The 21322-nt window shown below is 46.8% G+C and overlaps 1 protein-coding gene across 10 annotated transcripts in view; it reads left to right on the forward strand.

Moving 5' to 3' along the window:
* Positions 1–294: 294 nt before the first annotated feature.
* ARHGEF10L (Rho guanine nucleotide exchange factor 10 like) overlaps positions 295–21322 on the forward strand; it is a 147868-nt gene continuing 126840 nt past the window's right edge. For 3 of the 10 annotated variants that reach the window (XM_077931078.1, XM_077931080.1, XM_077931081.1), the window contains exons 1-2: positions 295–671; positions 18175–18298. In XM_077931078.1, the coding sequence (XP_077787204.1) occupies positions 18262–18298 (37 nt within the window). In that variant the 5' untranslated portion in view covers positions 295–671; positions 18175–18261. Of the gene's footprint in view, positions 672–12437; positions 12738–15892; positions 15914–18174; positions 18299–21322 lie in introns of those variants that run through there. The other 7 variants (XM_077931082.1, XM_077931084.1, XM_077931083.1 and 4 more) reach the window with 4 other exon arrangements.

A 21322-nucleotide genomic window follows, 5' to 3' on the forward strand; every position in this document is an offset into this window, starting at 1 on the left:
CAAATAAGAAGCCGGGACAGCTCCTGTAAATCTGGGACTGTCCCTGGAAAATTCAGGACACTTGGAGGGTCTGTGGACTGCAAAATTCAGGGTCCCCTCCCAACCAAGTGCCAAACTGTTGTTTCGCAGCCTTTTGTGGTCGCCGGGCCTTCTTTGAGGAAAGAGAGAGCGAGAGAAAGTGGGGAAGAGAGCAGTGGCTTGTGCAGAGACCTTCCACCTCTGTCCTCTGACGTGAGGCATCTGTGGCCCAGCCTCCCTCTCCTCCTGAATATTCATGGCCGGAGAACCTCTACAGAGCCTGGAGAGAGGCGGAGAGGCCCACAGCTGCTATAGGGGGGAGCCTCAGAGCTCTGGGATCAGCTGGTAGCTCTCGGCTGCTCCTAGTGACCGAGAGAGGGGGCGGCTGGAGGCAGCTCCCTCCCTGCCTCTTTCTCTGTGTGCAGTCTGGACCGAGTACCACAATTCGGACAAGGCCTAAGATCTCTTTTCCAGCAATGGACGGAAGGCCAGGCAGCGGCGAGGAGGCTTAGCCGGACTCATCCATGTGCCCCCTGAGCATGGATTGGTGGCGGAGAGCGGAAGGCTCCAGGCTCCCAAGCCGCACTGTGGGGCTGCTGCCACAGACCGCTTCTTTGTAACATCGCAACAAAGAGCAGCGAAAGCTGTGGGGGGTAAGTGGACTGACCCCCCTCGTGATCTTTCCAGACTCCTTTCTGGGAACGCCACTCAGAGGTTAGATCCGGCCGGTAATATGGACCGAGACCATGTGGTTCCTTTCTCTCTCTCTCCCCCGAAACATACCTCCCCAAATTGCCTTCTCTCTCTCCTCCCCATTCCAAGATTTTTAAGATGGGACCATAAAAGAGGGTGTCTGCACGTGGCAGAACGGGCCCCCCAAAATGCCCTCGCACTTGGTGCATAAAAGCAAGGCTAGGATTTTTTTTAAAAAAGCCGTTTCGGAAAATTACCCTCGCCTCCTGCCACTTGCGGAAAGGTTAAGCCCCACGCCACCATATAATGCACCCCCTGCAAGGCCAATGGGACGTTGGTGACCTTTGTGAGGTCAGCAGAATTGACGGGCGCTTGACGGAGACGCGGTTTATATATAACCCTGCTGGGGTGCATGTAAATCAATCTGTCTTGGGATGGGGGGGGAGAGAGGAAGCGAGGAAGGGGAGTGTGTGCAGAGATGAGCGTGGGTTTTTTTTTTCATCTCTGTATTTTTTTTGCGAGGGGCACAGGGGTGTGCTTTGGGGACAGAGGGGAGTTCTGCGGTCGAGTTTCAGGGGACGGGGGAATTCAGGTGATGGAGGGAGCCACGGCCAGGCAGCATGCCTGAACCCCCCATGGAGGGGGGGGGGATACTTGGGCGCAGTGTCCCTACCCAGGAAAAGTGGCGATGAAGCCCCAGAGCGAGAGATAGACCTTTTAAGGGACAATGAATAAGTGAGGAAGGAACAGGCAGGGCATTGGGTTGTTCTGGGGCAACAAGAAACGATGGCATAGATTGTGGAAATTTGAATTCACACCAGAAGTTTAAGGGATGTTTAAAGCATATGGCTCTGCCTCCCAAAATAATTCCAGGAACTGTAGTTTACCCCTTACAGAGTTGAAATTCCCAGAACCCTTAAGAAACTAAAGGACCTGTAGTTTAATCACACGAAGCTACAATCCCCGGTGCCAACATGAGAGCGGTCCATGGTACCTCCGCTTACAAAATGTGCTTGAAATTATTGTGTTGATGTGCCTAACAGATTAATTAAACCTTATGGGGACTTAAGTCACACCGTCAGATGAGTAATGCATTACCCTTATTTGACAGATCTGCATATATCTGTGGGTGCAGAGGGCAAATGAATAAATGAAATAAAGGGTAAACAATAGGGTAAAATGGCAAAGGAATGCGAACGGGACCATTCAAGTAGAGCTCAAATGTGCGCAGATTAAGTGTCTGGGAAAAGGTTGGAACCTCAATGGCAGAGCATCTGCTTGGAGTGCAGAAGGCCCTGGTTCAGTGGCATCTCTGCATAGGGCTGGGAGTGTCCCCTGCCTGGAAACTCAGAGGTTCATTGCTGCCAGTCAGTGTATACAGTACTGAGCTTGATGACTCAACAGGAGGCAGCTTGGCACCGCTGAGTAAATTGACACCTGTTGTGGGGGCAGGGATCCTTGGTCTCCGTTTCCGGCTGAAGCAAACAGAACCAAGCTTTTGTATTAGTTCAGGATGAGTAAAAGAAAGTCCTTCTTCATGCAGCCCAGAGTTAGACTGTGGAACTCCCTCCCACAGGATGCAAGGATGGCCCCCAAATTGGATGGCTTTCAAAGAGGATTGGACAAATTCAAAGAGGAGAGGACTGTCGATGATTACTAGCCGGGATGGCTAAGCTCTCCTTCCACGGTTCTGAATACCAGTAGCTGGAAACTGCGGGGTGTGGGGAGACGGCTCCTGCGTTCAAATCCTGCTTGCGTGTTTCCCATCGGGGCACCTGGTTTGACCACTGTAAGAACAGGGTACTGGACAAGGTGGGCCACTGGCCTGATCTGGTGAGATCGTATATTAAAAAAACCCTCTGAGAATCTGAAATCGCCAGTCTCCCACGCCTCATTCCAGCCGTTCTGATCTTTAGTTTCTCCTTTCCCAACTCTTCCCCCCTCTGGGTTTAAAAGGATTGCATTGATTTCCACATAGATCTAGCATTAAAGGGTCTTGGGAAATGGGGTCCTGTGATTGTGCTTTAGACTGGAGAGGAGAAGATTTCGGGGAAACACAACCTTGGCCTCCTGATCTCTGAAGGGCAGAAGTTGCAGCAGACTTTTGGTCTCCGTTGCTCCAACGAAGCAGGAACTTGAGCCAGCAGGTGCAAATTTCAGGGGAAGTGGCTTTTGGTTAAGCATTAAGAGAAACTTTTCTTAAGAGTCGTTTGGCAGTGGAAGACACTCGCTTGGAAGATGAGGAGCTCTCCTTGACTTTGGAGATACATTTCTTAATAGCAGGTGCTGGACCAGTGGCAGATGGTGGGGTGTAAAGCAGCAGTAGGCAGATTCAGAGGCAGTGACTGGCATCCTGGTTTAGTCCGCCATCCTCCTGATTAGTTCTTCAAGGGCAAGCCTGAGACTGAAGAGGAGGAAAATGACAGAAAGGGCCATCGCCCCAGGACTGGATGTAAGTAAGGAGGCAGGCAGGCAGGGGTTGGCTGAGGTTGGGCGTGCAGGGCACAGTGCCCTATTCACCTTCATGGACCACCCAGGGACGCGGGTGGCGCTGTGGTCTAAACCACTGAGCCTCTTGGGCTTCCGATTGGAAGGTCAGCGGTTCAAATCCCCGCGACAGAGTGAGCTCCCATTGCTCTGCCCCAGCTCCTGCCAACATAGCAGTTCGAAGGCACACCAGTGCAAGTAGATAAATAGGTGCCGTTGCGGCGGGAAGGTAAATGGCATTTCCATGAGTTCTGGTTTCCGTCACAGCGTTCCGTTGTGCCAGAAGCGGTTGAGTCCTGCTGGCCACATGACCCGGAAAGCTGTCTGTGGACAAACACTGGCTTCCTTGGCCTGAAAGCAAGAGGAGCGCCACAACCCCATAGTTGCCTTTGACTGGGGCTAGTCACACTTCTCTGAAGTCTCTCAGCCTCACTTACCTCACAGAGTGTTTGTTGTGCGGGAGGAAGGGAAAGGAGATTGTTAGCCGCTCTGAGACTCCTTAAGGGGAGTGAAAAGTTGGATATCAAGTCCAAACTCTTCTTCTACTACTTCTTAACCATCCAGGGGCCCTTTAAAGGTAAAGGTAAAGGGACCCCTGACCATTAGGTCCAGTCGTGACCGACTCTGGGGTTGTGGCACTCATCTCACTTTATCAGCCGAGGGAGCTTCTGGGTCATATGGCCAGCATGACTAAGCCACTTCTGGCGAACCAGAGCAGCGCATGGAAACGCCGTTTACCTTCCCGCCAGAGTGGTACCTATTTATCTACTTGCACTTTGACGTGCTTTCAAACTGCTAGGTTGGCAGGGGCAGGGACCAAGCAACGGGAGCTCACCCCGTCAGGGGATTCGAACTGCCGACCTTCTGATCGGCAAGTCCTAGGCTCTGTGATTTAACCCACAGCACCACCCACGTCCCTCCAGGGGCCCTTTACTTTTTAAAAAAACTTTTAATGGACTGAACAGACATTTTTTCAAGACGCTGTATTAGAGATCCTGAAGAAGAGTAGATGACCACTAGGGCACCTTGCAAACCCACGGTTCTAAGATTCCACAGGGGGTGGCCGCACCTCATGGGTAAGGCCCCTGTTTTTTGTGTGTGGAAGGTCCCCAGACCCTCTAAGTGTCCCTATTTTCCAGGGACATAAGTGTCCTTATTTTCCAGCTGCTTGATCTGCAGGTGAAACAAAGTGTGAGACAAGGGCCTGGGAGAGACCAGGGTTCAAATCTCCCCCTCAGCCATGCTGTCGTTTGCTGGGTGTTATCTTGGCAGACCCACCAAGTGTCCTTGTTTTCGAGGGACAGTCCCGGTTTCTGATTTGACCCCGAAATGTCCTGCTTTTCCTTAAGACATCCCTGTTTCCGTTGGAAAAAGTTGGAGGCTATGGAGTTATGCGAACCCCTAGCCAAGGAGATAAGCACAACCTTTAGAAGACACCTGAAGGCAGGGACGTTTACTGTTTCATTGTGTTTTTATATGTGTTGGGAGCCAGTGGCTGGGGCAACCAGTAAAATGGGCGGGGTATAAATCATGAAATTACCATGATTATCATTATGGAACAGGACGTCCCTATTTTTGTCAGAGAAATGCTGGAGGGTATGGATCCCTGTTTCAAAGTCAGAAGACTCAGGGTGGATGAGAGAAAGTCCTTCTTTGCATAGAGTTAAACTCTGGAACTCTCTGCCACAGGACGCAGGATTGCTTTGAAAGAGGACTGGGCAAATTCAGAGAGGAAAGGACTATTGATAGCTACAAGCCCAAGGATGGCTGGAGGCAGCAATGCTTCTGAATACCAGCTGCTGGAAACTCAGGAGGGGCAGAGGGTTCTTGCACCCGTGTCCCATTTGTGGGTCTCTGCTTGGGGCATCTGCTTGGCTACTGTGAAAAGAGGGTGTTGGACTTGATGGGCCACTGGCTCGACCCATCAGGCTTTTCTTATGCTCAGAATATACCCAATGGGTGGCAAAAACCCATTTTATGGAGGTACCGCCTTTGAAATGTGTGTGTGTATGTGTGTATATATATTTAAGGTAAAGGGACCCCTGACCATTAGGTCCAGTCGTGACCGACTCTGAGGTTGCGGCGCTCATATCGTTTTATTGGCCGAAGGAGCCGGCGTACAGCTTCCGGGTCATGTGGCCAGCATGACTAAGCCGCTTCTGGCGAACCAGAGCAGTGCACAGAAAGGTCGTTTACCTTCCCGCTGGAGCGGTACCTATTTATCTACTTGCACTTTGACGTGCTTTCGAACTGGCAGGACCGAGCAACGGGAGCTCACCCCGTCATGGGGATTCAAACCACTGACCTTCTGATCGGCAAGTCCTAGGCTCTGTGGTTTAATCCACAGCGCCACCCGTGTCTCGTATATATATTTAAATTGTTGTTGTTTAGTCGTTTAGTCGTGTCCGACTCTTCGTGACCCCGTGGACCAGAGCACGCCAGGCACCTCTGTCCTCCACTACCTCCCACAGTTTGGTCAAACTCATGCTGGTAACCTCGAAAACACTATCCAACCATCTCGTCCTCTGTCGCCCCCTTCTCCTTGTGCCCTCCATCTTTCCCAACATCAGGGTCTTCTCCAGGGAGTCTTCTCTTCTCATGAGGTGGCCAAAGTACTGGAGCCTCAGCTTCACGATCTGTCCTTCCAGTGAGCACTCAGGGCTGATTTCCTTAAGAATGGATGCGTTTGATCTTCTTGCAGTCCATGGGGCTCTCAAGAGTCTCCTCCAGCACCATAATTCAAAAGCATCAATTCTTCGGCGATCAGCCTTCTTTATGGTCCAGCTTTCACTTCCATACATCACTACTGGGAAAACCATGGCTTTAACTATACGGACCTTTGTTAGCAAGGTGACATCTCTACTTCTCAAGATGCTGTCTAGCTTTGCCATTGCTTTTCTCCCAAGAAGCAGGCGTCTTTTAATTTCGTGGCTGCTGTCACCATCTGCAGTGATCATGGAGCCCAAGAAAGTAAAATCTCTCACTGCCTCCATTTCTTCCCCTTCTATTTGCCAGGAGGTGATGGGACCAGTGGCCATGATCTTAGTTTTTTTGATGTTGAGCTTCAGACCATATTTTGCGCTCTCCTCTTTCACCCTCATTAAAAGGTTCTTTAATTCCTCCTCACTTTCTGCCATCAAGGTTGTGTCATCTGCATATCTGAGGTTGTTTATATTTCTTCCGGCAATCTTAATTCCGGCTTGGGATTCATCCAGCCCAGCCTTTCGCATGATGTATTCTGCATATAAATTAAATAAGCAGGGAGACAATATACAGCCTTGTTGTACTCCTTTCCCAATTTTGAACCAATCAGTTGTTCCATATCCAGTTCTAACTGTAGCTTCTTGTCCCACACAGAGATTTCTCAGGAGACAGATGAGGTGATCAGGCACTCCATTTTCTTTAAGAACTTGCCATAGTTTGCTGTGGTCGACACAGTCAAAGGCTTTTGCATAGTCAATGAAGCAGAAGTAGATGTCTTTCTGGACCTCTCTAGCTTTCTCCATAATCCAGCGCATGTTTGCAATTTGGTCTCTGGTTCCTCTGCCTCTTCTAAATCCAGCTTGCACTTCTGGGAGTTCTCGATCCACATACTGCTTGAGCCTTCCTTGTAGAATTTTAAGCATAACCTTGCTAGCGTGTGAAATGAGTGCAATTGTGCGGTAGTTGGAGCATTCTTTGGCATTGCCCTTCTTTGGGATTGGGATGTAGACTGATCTTCTCCAATCTTCTGGCCACTGCTGAGTTTTCCAAATTTGCTGGCATATTGAGTGTAGCACCTTAACAGCATCATCTTTTAAAATTTTAAATAGTTCAGCTGGAATACCATCACTTCCACTGGCCTTGTTATTTGCAGTGCTTTCTAAGGCCCATTTGACTTCACTTTCCAGGATGTCTGGCTCAAGGTCAGCAACCACACTACCTGGGGTGTACGAGACATCCATATCTTTCTGGTATAATTCCTCTGTGTATTCTTGCCACCTCTTCTTGATGTCTTTTGCTTCTGTTAGGTCCTTACCACTTTTGTCCTTTATTATGGTAATCTTTGTACGAAATGTTCCTTTCATATCTCCAATTTTCTTGAACAGATCTCTGGTTCTTCCCATTCTGTTGTTTTCCTCTATTTGTTTGCATTGCTCGTTTAAGAAGGCCTTCTTGTCTCTCCTTGCTATTCTTTGGAAATCTGCATTCAATTTCCTGTATCTCCCTCGCATTTTGCTTGCCTTCTCTCCTCCGCTATTTGTAAGGCCTCGTTGAACAGCCACTTTGCTTTCTTGCATTTCCTTTTCATTGGGATGGTTTTTGTTGCTGCCTCCTGTATAATGTTACGAGCCTCCGTCCATAGTTCTTCAGGCACTCTTTCCACCAAATCTAAATCCTTAAACCTGTTCCTCACTTCCACTGTGTATTCATAAGGGATTTGACTTAGATTGTATCTTACCGGCCCAGTGGTTTTTCCTACTTTCTTCAGTTTAAGCTTGAATTTTGCTATAAGAAGCTGATGATCTGAGCCACAGTCAGCTCCAGGTCTTGTTTTTGCTGACTGTATAGAGCTTATCCATCTTTGGCTGCAGAGAATATAATCAATCTGATTTCGATGCTGCCCATCTGGTGATGTCCATGTGTAGAGTCGTCTCTTGTGTTGTTGGAAAAGCGTGTTTGTGATGACCAGCTTGTTCTCTTGACAGAACTCTATTAGCCTTTGTCCTGCTTCGTTTTGATCTCCAAGACCAAACTTGCCAGTTGTTCCTTTTATCTATTGACTCCCTACTTTAGCATTCCAATCCCCTATAATGAGAAGAACATCCTTCTTTGGTGTCACTTCTATAAGGTGTTGTAAGTCTTCATAGAATTGGTCAATTTCAGTTTCTTCAGCACCAGTAGTTGGTGCATAAACTTGGATTACTGTGATGTTAAAAGGTCTGCCTTGGATTCGTATTGAGATCATTCTATCATTTTTGAGGTTGCATCCCAGTACAGCTTTCGCCACTCTTTTGTTGACTATGAGGGCCACTCCATTTCTTTTATGGGTTTCTTGCCCACAGTAGTAGATGTGATGGTCATCCGAACTGAATTTGCGCATTCCCGTCCATTTTAGTTCACTGATGCCCAGGATGTCAATATTTATTCTTGCCATCTCATTTTTGACCACCTCCAACTTACCCAGGTTCATGGTTCTTACATTCCAGGTTCCTATGCAATATTTTTCTTTACAGCATTGGACTTTCCTTTCGCTTCCAGGCATATCCGCAACTGAGCGTCCTTTCGGCTTTGGCCCAGCCGCTTCATCAGCTCTGAATCTACTTGTACTTGTCCTCTGCTCTTCCTCAGTAGCATGTTGGACGCCTTCCAACCCGAGGGGCTCATCTTCCAGCGTCATAACTTTTATATGCCTGTTGTCTTTGTCCATGGAGTTTTCTTGGCAGGGATACTGGAGTGGCTTGCCGGTTCCTCCTCCAGGTGGATCACATTTGGTCAAAACTCTCCACTATGACCTGTTCATCTTGTGTGCCCTGCTCGGCGTAGTTCATAGCTTCTCTGAGTTCTTCAAGCCCCTTCGCCACGGCAAGGCAGTGATCCATGAAGGGGATATATTTACATGCATACATATAAATAGCAGCAGTGGGAACCGTGTAGAGGAAGAGGAATATGGATCTTCTGAGGGCAGCCATCTGCAAAGGACACAGATCTGTCAGCCCCAGGAGACAGTGCCAAAGAGCCATAGGGCTCTCTCTGCTTAAACTTTGCAGTTCTAGATAGTGGGGCAGGGATCTAGCTCCTGCCTAGGTAACCCCCTGGCCCTCCGCAACACCACACACCCACTTGTTGGTCTATAAATTAAGTTCAAACTTGTAGCTCAGCCTTCTGCAACCTGGTGCCCTCTGGGTGTTGTTGGACTACAACTCCCATCGGCCCCAGGCAGCGTAGTCAAGACTCGGGGTGATGATGGGAGTCGTAGGGCAGACCCACACTCTGCATTTGAAGCATATTCAATGCAGGGTTTTTTAAACACATGGCTTCCCCACCAATGAATCTTGGGAACTGTCATTTTCCTCTCCTGGAGTTCCCGTTCCGCAAACTGCAGTTCCCAAGAAGTGATGTGCTTAAAACGTACAGTGGTACCTCTGGTTACGTACTTAATTCGTTCCAGAGGTCCGTTCTTAACCTGAAACTGTTCTTAACCTGAAGCACCACTTTAGCTAATGAGGCCTCCCGCTGCTGCCGCTGCCCGATTTCTGTTCTCATCCTGAAGCAAAGTTCTTAACCCGAGGTACTATTTCTGGGTTAGCGGAGTCTGTAACCTGAAGCGTATGTAACCTGAAGCATATGTAACCAGAGGTACCACTGTACATCGAATACAATTAAATGCAGAGCGTGTGAATCATAGTTTGTGAAGGGTGCTGGAAACAGGAGTTCTGTGGGGAGGAAAACTATGGTTTCCAGGAGTATTTGTGAGGGGGGGGGGAGGTTGGGTGACTCAGATGTGCATCGGGCAAAATTCAAGTGTACAGTGCGGCTCTGCCCGAAATATTTGGAGGTCAGGCAGGCTAGAGAAGGCTGTTGGGGAGCAGACCGTGGTTTGCACGCAGTGCGGCAAGCTGAGATCTGTACATGCTCAGGGGCACTCTTGGCTTTCCCAGCTGTGTGCTGCACATGCTGGGGTGCGCGGTGACATTTAATGCAGGCTCGGTGCTGCCTTTGCGGCAGAACTGAAGAGAAGCTCCTTCCTGTTTTCTGAAGCGAAATCCGATCTGATCTGCCATTTGTTGCTCCATGGCCTCTTGGCGAGTCCTCCTTGTTACCCTCCCAATCTGGGACGGGTGTCGTAATGGTTTCCTAGGCTCTCTGCCTTCTCTGTGATGGTTCAGGCAGCGTGACTGGAAGCCTGAGTGCCGGAGAGGGTGGGGCTCTTTTTTCTTTAGCTGTGAGGGGAGGAGGAGGCGGTGAAGGAAAAAATGTATATTATTCAGCCGATTGTTCCAAGGTGGCTCAGAAAAGCCTCAGGGATGGGAGTTGAAGGGAGCCTTTTCGCATGACTAGCCCAGCGGCCTCAACGCTGAATCAGGCCAAACTCTCTGCTGAGCACAGCATCCTGTTCTCACAGCGGTCAAAACAGATGAATCTTCTGGTAAGCTGGCGTCCAGCTACAAGCCCAAATTCAAGGTATTATTATTAGACCATAGAATCCTAGAATTGTAGACTTGAAAGGTACCCCAAGGGTGTTTGTTTGTTTGTTTGTTTGGTTTTTCAGATTAAATTTTTACAGTCACATATCGAACATGCAACATACAAACAAGATTCCATATAATCTCTTGGACTTCCCTCTTCCCCTTTGTGGGTCCTATTGTTAATCATTTCCTCCTGCATCTTTTATGATCCAGTGGTACCTCGGGTTAAGAACTTAATTCGTTCTGGAGGTCCGTTCTTAACCTGAAACTGTTCTTAACCTGAAGCACCACTTTAGCTAATGGGGCCTCCTGCTGCTGCTGTGCCGCTGGAGCATGATTTCTGTTCTCATCCTGAAGCAAAGTTCTTAACTTGAAGCACTATTTCTGGGTTAGCAGAGTCTGTAACCTGAAGCGTATGTAACCTGAAGAGTTTGGATTTGATATCCCGCTTTTATATCACCTCTCTATCTGAACGATCGCTGTGCCCCAATTATGCCCAGGCGGCCGGTTCAATAGGCATACCCCTCGCATTTTAAAACTAGGGTCACATATAGCGGTACCTCTGGTTGCATACAAGCCAGTGTGGTATAGTGGTTAAGAGCGGTAGATCCGTAATCTGGGGAACCGGGTTCGCATCTCCGCTCCTCCACCTGCAGCTGCTGGGTGACCTTGGGCTAGTCACACTTCTCTGAAGTCTCTCAGCCCCACTCACCTCACAGAGTGTTTGTTGTGGGGGAGGAAGGGAAAGGAGAATGTGAGCCGCTTTGAGACTTCTTAGGGCAGTGATAAAGTGGGATATCAAATCCAAACTCTTCAGGTTACATACACTTCAGGTTACAGACTCTGCTAACCCAGAAATAGTGCTTCAGGTTAAGAACTTTGCTTCAGGATGAGAACAGAAATCGTGCCCCAGTGGCGCAGCGGCAGCGGGAGGCCCCATTAGCTAAAGTGGTGCTTCAGGTTAAGAACAATTTCAGGTTAAGAACGGACCTCCGGAATGAATTAAGTACTTAACCCGAGGTACCACTATATAACATTCGTTCTGCCCTTGCGAGAAATCACTCTTTCATTGGGAATCTTCGGAACTCCCTGCTGATTGACATTGGGACAGGTATCTCTTCGCCGTATTGTTTTTGGTGAAAAATGTGGAGAACAGGATGGGACCTTTGGCTCGATCCAGCAGCCTGGCTTTTCCGCCGGTCTCTGTTTCTCTGTCTGCCTGGTTTGGGCAATGTTGACACAACGCTGGAGACTGAGCAAGCTTGGGCTGTTCTCTCCCGGCGAAAGAAATGTCTCATTGCTGGGAGCAATCGCTGGTCATGTGGACATTCTTGGCTCCTGGAGATGTTTGGTTTCTCCAGTTAAAGATTTGTGTGTTGTCGGGAGTTCTCTCTTTGCTGCCTGCCCCTCCTGACCGCCAAATGATCTGAAACCAAATGAGAGGATTTCTTTTCTGGAGGCGGCACAGGGAGAGAGGTTAAAGGTTTAATCGCCGGCCCAAAGGTGGGATTGAACGGGAGGCGTTGAACCAGTGAAGAAGAATCTCCAGCCCACAGGCTGAATGTGGCCCCCTGGCCCTCTCAATCTGGCCCACAGGACTCTCTCCAAGCCACTCCCCATGTTCCAAATCCACACCCCCTCAGTGGCCCAGATCTGAACCCTCTTCAGATACTTTGGGGTGTTGGCCTGGGATTCCGATTCAGAGAGTGAACTGGAGGAATCCCAGCCTGCACAGGAGTCCCCGCCTCCAGGGCCGGCTGAACTGGGGCAGGGCCTTGATTCTGAGGCTCCTGCACCTGTGCTGGATCCTCAGGAGCAGGCACCAGGTGAATCCATTCTGGCTCCAGAGGTAGTTGAGGACTCAGTGCCTACAGGTGAGCCTCCCCCTGGGCCCAGTAACCCTTCGGCCTCTCCTGATCTGCAGAGGCTTAGGGCAGAGAGGCGAAGGGAACTGGTTTCTCCCAGGAGGAGTGCTTGCCTTAAGGCCAGGAGAGGCGGGGCTCCTGGGGGCCGGGGCCGCCCCTGGCCTCAGAGGAGATAAAGGCCAGTCAGCCTGGTCCCAGGTTGCGAGAGCAACGTCGTTGTGGAGTACCTGTTCTTACCAGGACCCAGACCTGATCTTCCAGTGTTCCTGTTCCCTGCCCGGCCTCCTGCTTCCGATCTTCGAGTGTTCCTGTCCCCGCCCGGCTTCCTGCTTTGGACCTCGCCTCGCACCTTGTGGACTATTACCAGGCTAGTGACTCAGGACTGAACTTTGACTACGGTTACAGTAACCTTCCCCCTGGGACCAGCACATTTTGCTTGGCTGAGATGCATCCCTGAAGTGTTATCAGGCTTCTGAACAGAGGAGAGAGAGAGGGGGAAAAACGGGTGAGTGTGTGTGTGTAGAAATCTCTGGCTTTTGCTTGGCTGAAATCTTAGAATCATAAAATGGTAGAGTTGGAGGGAACCCTAAGTGTCATCTAGCCCAACCTCTTGCAATGCAGGAATCCTGGGGTGGACTTGAACCACCAACCTTCTGCCTATTGCCCCACCCACTTTTACTCCTGACCACGCCCACTTCTGAACCCGAGACACTTTGCCTGTGCTGAGCCACTGAGTAATTAAACAATTATTATTATTGCTGTTAATTAACAGCAATAATAATGGTTGTTTAATAAGTGAAGTAGGATCCATCCATTGCTTCAGGTGTCTTGGAAAGACTCTGACCCATGAAAATAATTGTGGTTTGTTTCCCCTGGATTCCTGGCCTTATTTATTTTATGCGCTTTTATACTTGTCTTTCATACTTTACATTTTGGATTTTAACAGCATTGCTCCGTTTTATTAAATGTTGTACACTGCTGAGAGATTTTTTTAAAAAAACGTGCTTTATGAATGCTTTTTTGATGAACAAATGAATAAAGCCAAATAAAGGGTGAATGTTAAGCAAAATGTATAGTCTGGGTGCATGGGCAGGGGTGTGTACACACACACACACACACACACACACACACGTGTACAAACATATACAACCACACAAACAAAATACTCTTGCATTGGAACTAGAAGAAAGGCCTGTCTATGTGGGAATTTGCAGTCAGATGTGACATGACCTATCATATACAGTATTTGCATTCCCACTGTCAAAACAATGCAGATTTTATTGTTGCATTCCTGCAACACGCCTTTCCTAGCCATTGTCTAGGCCTCCCTGTGATGTTCCTGGGTGTTCTCATCACCGGGGAGGAGAACTCCCAGCAACAGAATGCGGACAAACATGTTTGTCTTGTTGGCTTGGCCTGGAGAGGAAACTCTAAAGGGCGCCCACAGTTATCCAGAGCAAGCAATGCCCATTTTAAAACAATATACAGTGGTAACTTGGTTCTCAAACTTAATCCGTTCCGCAAGTCCGTTCCAAAACCAAAGCGTTCCAAAACCAAGGCGGGCTTTCCTGCAGAAAGTAATGCAAAATGGATTAATCCCTTGCAGATGTTTAAAAACGACCCCCCAAAACAGCAATTTAACATGAATTTTACTATCTAACGAGACCATTGATCCATAAAATGAAAGCATCAATCAATGTACTGCAGTCACACAATCAATCAATCAATCAATCAATCATTAGCTGAACTGGGTTCCGCACAGTCACAAAAGCAAAACAAAAAAGCCACGAAAACGCAAAATAAATAGCAAAAACAGACAGTCCTCAGTGTAACACTCAAAATGGAAGTGTGGCACTCAAATTGGAAGCGTAACACTCAAAATGGAGCACGTTCAGCTTCTGAGAAAAGTTTGCAAACCAGAACACTTACTTCCGGGTTTGCAGTGTTTCGGTTCCAAGTTGTTTGAGTACCAAGGCGTTTGAGAACCAAGATACCCCTGTATATAACGGAGGCTGAGCATCAGGAAGCCTTAGTGAATCTGTCGACCCGCAGATCTCATGGCTCCATGATATACTGAGAGTCCTACTTGTTTCTTGACAGCTTCCATATGCTCACCACCTGACGGATTTGCTCTAAAGCTTACTGAGGTTTGCTTCTTTTAAAAAAACCAACACCCACCATCTGGCTCCGGCGAGTGAGTCTGCGATGGAGGAAAATTTGCAGACTTGCATCCTCCCTCGCCCCCTTGCAAAAATAAGTGATGGAAATGGTTAATTGATCTAGAATTTTGCAAGTCTTTTTTAAAACAAAAATTAAAATGAGACAGACAAAGAGATTTCACTGTAGGGCAAATAATCAATACAGTGGTATCTTGGTTTAAGAACAGCTTAGTTTATGGACAACTTAGATTAAGAACACTGCAAACCCGGAAGTAGGTGTTTTGGTTTGTCAACTTTGCCTTGGAAGCAGAACATGTTTCGCTTCCTGTTGAGTGTGTTCCATTTGTAAATTGAGTCCCCTGCTGCTATGGGATAGCACGCCTTGGTTTAAGAATGCTTTGGTTTAAGAACGGACTTCCGGAACGGATTAAGTTCGTAAATGAAGGTACCAATGTACTCCTGCAGAACCTGACAAATGGGTAACAGGATCCACATGAGATTGTCTGCAGTTTTATGGACTCTGCCATAGGCCAACTCGCAGAGGCTGGAGGGTCTTTCCCCCTTGCCCCTGCGTCGTCTTGTGACAGGGTTAGTGGCAGAAGGAGGGTTAAGGTTCCTGGGACTGGGTTCATTGCATCTTAGGCCTCAGCTACACAGATGCAAATACAGTGATACCTCGGGCTAAGTACTTAATTCGTTCCGGAGGTCTGTTCTTAACCTGAAACTGTTCTTAACCTGAAGCACCACTTTAGCTAATAGGGCCTCCTGCTGCCGCCGCACCACCGGAGCACAATTTCTGTTCTCATCCTGAAGCAAAGTTCTTAACCTGAAGCACTATTTCTGGGTTAGCGGAGTCTGTAACCTGAAGCGTCTGTAACCTGAGGTACCACTGTATAACGTTTCAAGTGCATTATACAAATGTGACATTAGATGGCGATTGTGAGCTTATGGTAAATTCAACATATTTTTCAAAACGCTTTTTAAAGAAAGCATTTTCACAGCGGTTTTTTTCCATATGTGTCCAGATTCCACCTTAGCCTGCCTGCATCCATTTGCATGTTTTCTTCTTCTTCTTTGGCGATCCTTCGTAGCCGAGTAAGATTGTCTTCCATAAACATGGTTTTAAAAGTGAGTCCGTAAGTGGCTGTGGAGGCCAATTCTGGATCCGCACGTCCTTCCACAGTGGGGACATAGGTTTCTGGGCGGGAGCTGATCACTGTGAGGGTCTGCCAAGCGTGCCTTCCTCCTAGCACGTTTCTCCCTTTCGTCCTGGGTACGAGTGTCTTCCAAGCCCACGACACCTTTGGTAAAGGCTGTTCTCCAACTGGAGCGCTCGCAGGCCAGTGTTTCCCAGTTGTCGGTGTTCATACTACATTGAGTGCATGTTGGACACTGATTTTCAGAGTCATCTAGTCCATGGCTGTCAACCTTCCCTTTTTTTGCGGGAAATTCCCTTATTCCAGCGCCGTTTCCCGCTGCTATCCCGGATTGTTAGATATCCCATAGACTGTCCCCGGGACAGGTGAGGCTGCTGATCCCTTATTTTCAAATGTGAAAGTTGGCAGCTATGATCTAGTCCAGCGCCCTGCGATGCAGGATTTCCAATGACAATTGTGTCTTGCTTCTCCACTTCTTCTTCAGGAACTCCATTTATCAGAAAGCACCTTCAAGCGTGCCAGAGGCCATTAAGTGAGCTTAAGGTTGCACTGGGGTGTTTGTGAGCTTATTCAGTAAGCATTTTGCTAGGTTTCGTGTCCCGCTGTAACATAAGAACGTAAGAAGAGCCTGCTGGATCGAGCCAGTGGCCCATCTTGCACAGCCTCCTGTTCTCACAGTGGCCACCAAGGTGTCCCAAAAGTAGGACCCAAGCACAAGAGCTCAAGTTTCCAGGAACTGGCATTTTGTCATTTTTTGAAAAAAATTAATTAAAAATTAATATTTTCTTGTACGCAGTGAGAATGTTACTAGCCAATAATTGGAAAGGGAATTACGTTCCAACCAAAGAAGAATGGCTGAATAAATTATGCGAATACTTGGAATTAGCAAAGCTGACTGATTTGATAAGACATAAACCAAAAAGCATAATCCAGAAACAATGGAAATGTTTAAATGATTATTTATGTAGACAAAGATCAAGTGTAAGGTATTGGTTGTGTTAAGAATAGATTTATGAAAGATTTAGAAAACTTATTGATTAGAATATTTGTATGAGATTGTATGGGGAAAATATGGAATAACAGATACAATTTTGCTTAAAATGTATATAGGAAGTGCAGTGTAAGCGATGGAAGTCAATCAATGAAATTTTATTATTGAGATACTTGTAGAATAAACTTGGAAGACATTCTTCCAATTTTTCTTCTTCCTCTTTTTCTCTTTATTTTTTCTTTTTCTTTTCTTCCTTTTTTCTTTTTTGTTCTTTTTTATATTTGTGTGCTTATCTGAAATATATATGTATGTATGTATTTTGCTTGTATTTTGTAATAATTATGTTAAATAATAAGAATAATAATAAAAGTTTCCAGGAACAGGCATTCAGAAGCATCCTTGCCTCTGACCGGGGAGGCAGAGCCTAGTAGCCATGGATAGCCCTTGCCTCCTCCATGAATTTGTCTAATCCTCTTTTAAAGCCACCCCTGTTTCCTGTGGCAGTGAGTTCCGTAGTTTAGAGGGCCTCCCCCTCCCACCACGCTTCCTCTGGGCTAATCTGGAAGTGCCTTGATGAGCGATAGAATGCTGGTTGAACGAGGCCCTACCTCCTGGGCTGATTTTGTGGGATTCATTTTGCTCAGAGGTGCAGTTGGTTAGCAGAATGCCAGCCAAGAAGGGTAGGATTTGCCAGTGGTTGCCGGGTTGTCCAAATCCTTGATACGAGATGCGATTTCCTCTCCGTCTATCTATGCAATCCAAACCCTGCAGGGTGCAGAAGGTTCAAGGTTCAATCTCCAACAACATCTCCTGGTAGGGTTGGGGGAAGACCCCCTGCCTGGAACCCTGCTGCCAGTCAGTGTCGACAGTACTGAGCTATATAGAGCCATGGGTCTGACTTGGGCAGTTTCCTGTGTTCTCATACGGGGTCTGATATCCTCATCTTGCAATCCAGATAAGCGTTACAGAAACTTGGTCAATGGGGTCTCCTATGACAGCCTTAGGCGTGTACTGCTTTAGAAGGGTTGGATAAAACCCCACCCCTAATTTTCTCGCTTTCCTATAAAAATATAAGTTTCTAGCCCTCATGGGGGAAAGAGCATGCAAGAGCCAGAAGGCCTTGTGTTGGTTCCTGAATAACCTTTGCAGCAGTGTCTGGAAGGATATTGAGTGGAAATTGCCCAGATCGCAAAAGAACATTGGATGCACATACAGTGGTACCTCGGGTTAAGTACTTAATTTGTTCCGGAGGTCCGTACTTAACCTGAAACTGTTCTTAACCTGAAGCACCACTTTAGCTAATGGGGCCTCCTGCTGCTGCCGTGCCGCCAGAGCACGATTTCTGTTCTCATCCTGAAGCAAAGTTCTTAACCCGAGGTACTATTTCTGGGTTAGCGGAGTCTGTATCCTGAAGTGTATGTAACCTGAAGCGTATGTAACCTGAGGTACCACTGTATTCTGCAACTATCACCTTTCCGCCTGATGCAGATTCTGGGGTTCCCAGGCAGGGAAGCAGGAGCCGTAGCAACTGTCTTGGATGGGGGAAAGCATTAGGGGGAAATAAGATTGGGGGATTTGCTTCCTGGAAGAACAGAGTCCCACCTGAACAAATTTCTTTCCCCTCTTTCCGCTTAGGAAAACAGCAGGGAAAGGCTCCGGGAGAGAAACGTCAGGAAACAGTGGTTGAGAGACAGACAGACACACAGACAGAGAGAAAAGGAGATGGCCACCTCTCAACCACCCCAACCGTCTTCGATAGGTACTGTCACTGAGGCATGTCCTCTCACACTACTTCTGGCTATTTCTGCTTTTTCTAAAGAAAACTCGGGTACTTGGAGACTTAGGGATGTTAAGGAGGGAAAAGGTTTTATTTGACAACAAAATTAGCTAAGTAAAAGATCTGCCAGGAGATGAAATTCTTTCAAGACACAGTTAACTATATTTAGATCTATCTATCTATCATCTATCTATCTATCTATCTATCTATCATCTATCTATCATCTATCTATCATCTATCTATCTCTATCTATCATCTATCTATCTATCTATCTATCATCTATCTATCTATCTATCTATCTATCTATCTATCTATCTATCATCTATCTATCTATCTATCTATCTATCTATCTATCTATCTATCTATCTATCATCTATCTATCTATCTATCATCTATCTATCTATCATCTATCTATCTATCTATCATCTATCTATCATCTATATCTATCTATCTATCTATCTATCTATCTATCTATCTATCTATCTATCATCTATCTATCTATCTATCTAATCTATCATCTATCATCTATCATCTATCATCTATCTATCATCATCTATCTATATCTATCATCAAGATTTGGTGGATGCAGGCTTGTAAACAAGATGGCAAATGCACTTCTTATATTCTCTTCAGTTCCTTAAACTACTTGCAGAGTTGTTACGGCTTTAGGTGTTAATATTTGGGTTCCAAAAGAAGGTGGTACTTTCTGTCAGTTTTCCAACCTTCTATAAATCTCACTCCACCAACTTCCGGGTCTACTCCTTATCAAATAGCGACACCTTTCTGATTTTTATTTCATTTTTAAAATAAAAAGATGGGGGCAGGGGCAGATGTCTAGGTTACTGACACACGCCCCACCACCCAGGTGACGCAGAATATGTTCCAGCAGTTCAGAGGGAAACTGAGCTTTCCTGCAGATATAAAGCAATTTTCTAGTCTTCGTTGGTGCTGCTGAGGCAGAAACAACAAATTATAAAGTGTGTGCGGGGGGAGGTCCTGGGTGTATTTTTTCAGCGATCGACACATAAGTCTTGAAAGTGCTTTGCAAAATGTGTTAGGTTGTTTCTGCACAGTTACCGTATTTTTTGCTCTATAAGACTCACTTTTTCCCTCCTAAAAAGTAAGGGGAAATGTGTGTGCGTCTTAATGGAGCGAATGCAGGCTGCGCAGCTATCCCAGAAGCCAGAACAGCAAGAGGGATTGCTGCTTTCGCTGCGCAGTGATCCCTCTTGCTGCTCTGGCTTCTGAGAGTCAGAATATTTTTTTTCTTGTTTTCCTCCTCCGAAAACTAGGTGCGTCTTGTGGTCTGGTGCGTCTTATAGAGCGAAAAATACGGTATTTTATCCATTCTGAATCTTTCAGTGTTTGGTTTCAGTGGATCGCTGTGGCTTCTGACGTTACAAGAGACGGAGGAAAACTTTTCTCTAGCTGCTTTCTCCAGGCTACGCATCATGTTATAAACATCTTTGCAGGGGGGTTGGGCTAGATGTTGTTTTTTTTTTTTTGGGGGGGGGGTGTCCTTCCAGCTTCCAGTTCTATGGTTATGTGAAATCAGCAGACAGAAGTCTAAGATCTTTTCCTTCCATCGCCAGGTCAGTTTAGAACTTGGCAACAGAGGGCAGAGCTTCTAGCACAGTATTCGGTTCCTTCCTGCTCCCAATTTAGCACACCCTCCTAGCCTTGAGCTCCTGCCAGAAAGCAGGGGATTAATCCTGAGGCATAAAACCTCGACGCCACCTGCAAACCTGTTTAATGACAGCAGCTTGAGTTTGCAAACACTCCCCCTCGCTCACCATTTGCCGCAAGGCAAAATAAACTATTATCGGGTTATTATTATTTTTTTTTAAAAATTGGAATATGGGGAGAACAAAACAATCTCTATGTGCCTTTTTTACTGCTTCTGTTGGAACTGGCACTACTATATTTGCCGCATAATGCTCGTTCTGCATTTGCAAGGACTCAACCAGCTCTTGCACTTTGGAACTCCCTACCTATTGATAACAAGCAGTGCTGTGTTAACGGAAAAATCCAAGGGCTCCCTTGGACAAAAAACAAAGACACCATCCAGGATAACTTGGAGAAAAACAGCAGCCTGTAGGCTTGGCCTTTATTGATCTGTTGCAACAGGGTGCTCTCCTCACCCGCAGGAGTGAGGAGGGACCCAGAAAAATGGCATGCAAGGCCTTATAAAGACTTTTGAAATTGCCACCCTGTAGATCAAGACCACCCCCCAGAAACATCATGCATACATCACAGAAGGGGTGTAACCTAAGACCACCCCTCAGATACATCACACCTACATCACAGAAAAGGCGGTCTAAAACAGAAATTTGAATACTGTTTTTCTCCTGTCATTGTTTATCTCCTGTCTGGCAGGTTACTTGACTGGATTGCCTGGGAAGCCTGGCCACTCTTTTGTAGTGATAAATACTTAGTTCCTGGGCCAGGTCACAGGCTCACACCCTATTCAAACACAGACATACCCTTAAGACAGGACAAAAAAAAAATCCTTCCAGTGGCACCTTAAAGACCAACTAAGTTAGTTCTTGGTATGAGCTTTCGTGTGCATGCACACTTCTTCAGATACACACATGCACACGAAAGCTCATACCAAGAACTAACTTAGTTGGTCTTTAAGGTGCCACTGGAAGGAATTTTTTTTTGTTTTGACTATGGCAGACCAACATGGCTACCTATCTGTAACTGGAACCTTAAGACAGGGTTTGTGAAGGAAAAGACAATGGGGAGGCTTTTCCAGTTTGACCTTGCAGAGAAAACATTTGCTCAGTTTAGGAATCAAAATGGTTCCAGGTTGGCCTTCCTGTGCTGATCTATGTATGTGCTTGGTTGGTACACTTATGAACATTACCATATATCTAAGACCATAAAATTCCTGTCACAGCTGTGTTCTTTTCAATGCCAGCCAAAAACATTCATGGGCCAGCCTGCCCAGACGCTTAGAAAAATGATGTGAGTTCCATTTTAACTTTTAAAGTATTGCATTTC

Source organism: Podarcis muralis, chromosome 7 (genome assembly GCF_964188315.1).
Source record: "Podarcis muralis chromosome 7, rPodMur119.hap1.1, whole genome shotgun sequence".
Lineage (NCBI taxonomy): Eukaryota > Metazoa > Chordata > Lepidosauria > Squamata > Lacertidae > Podarcis > Podarcis muralis.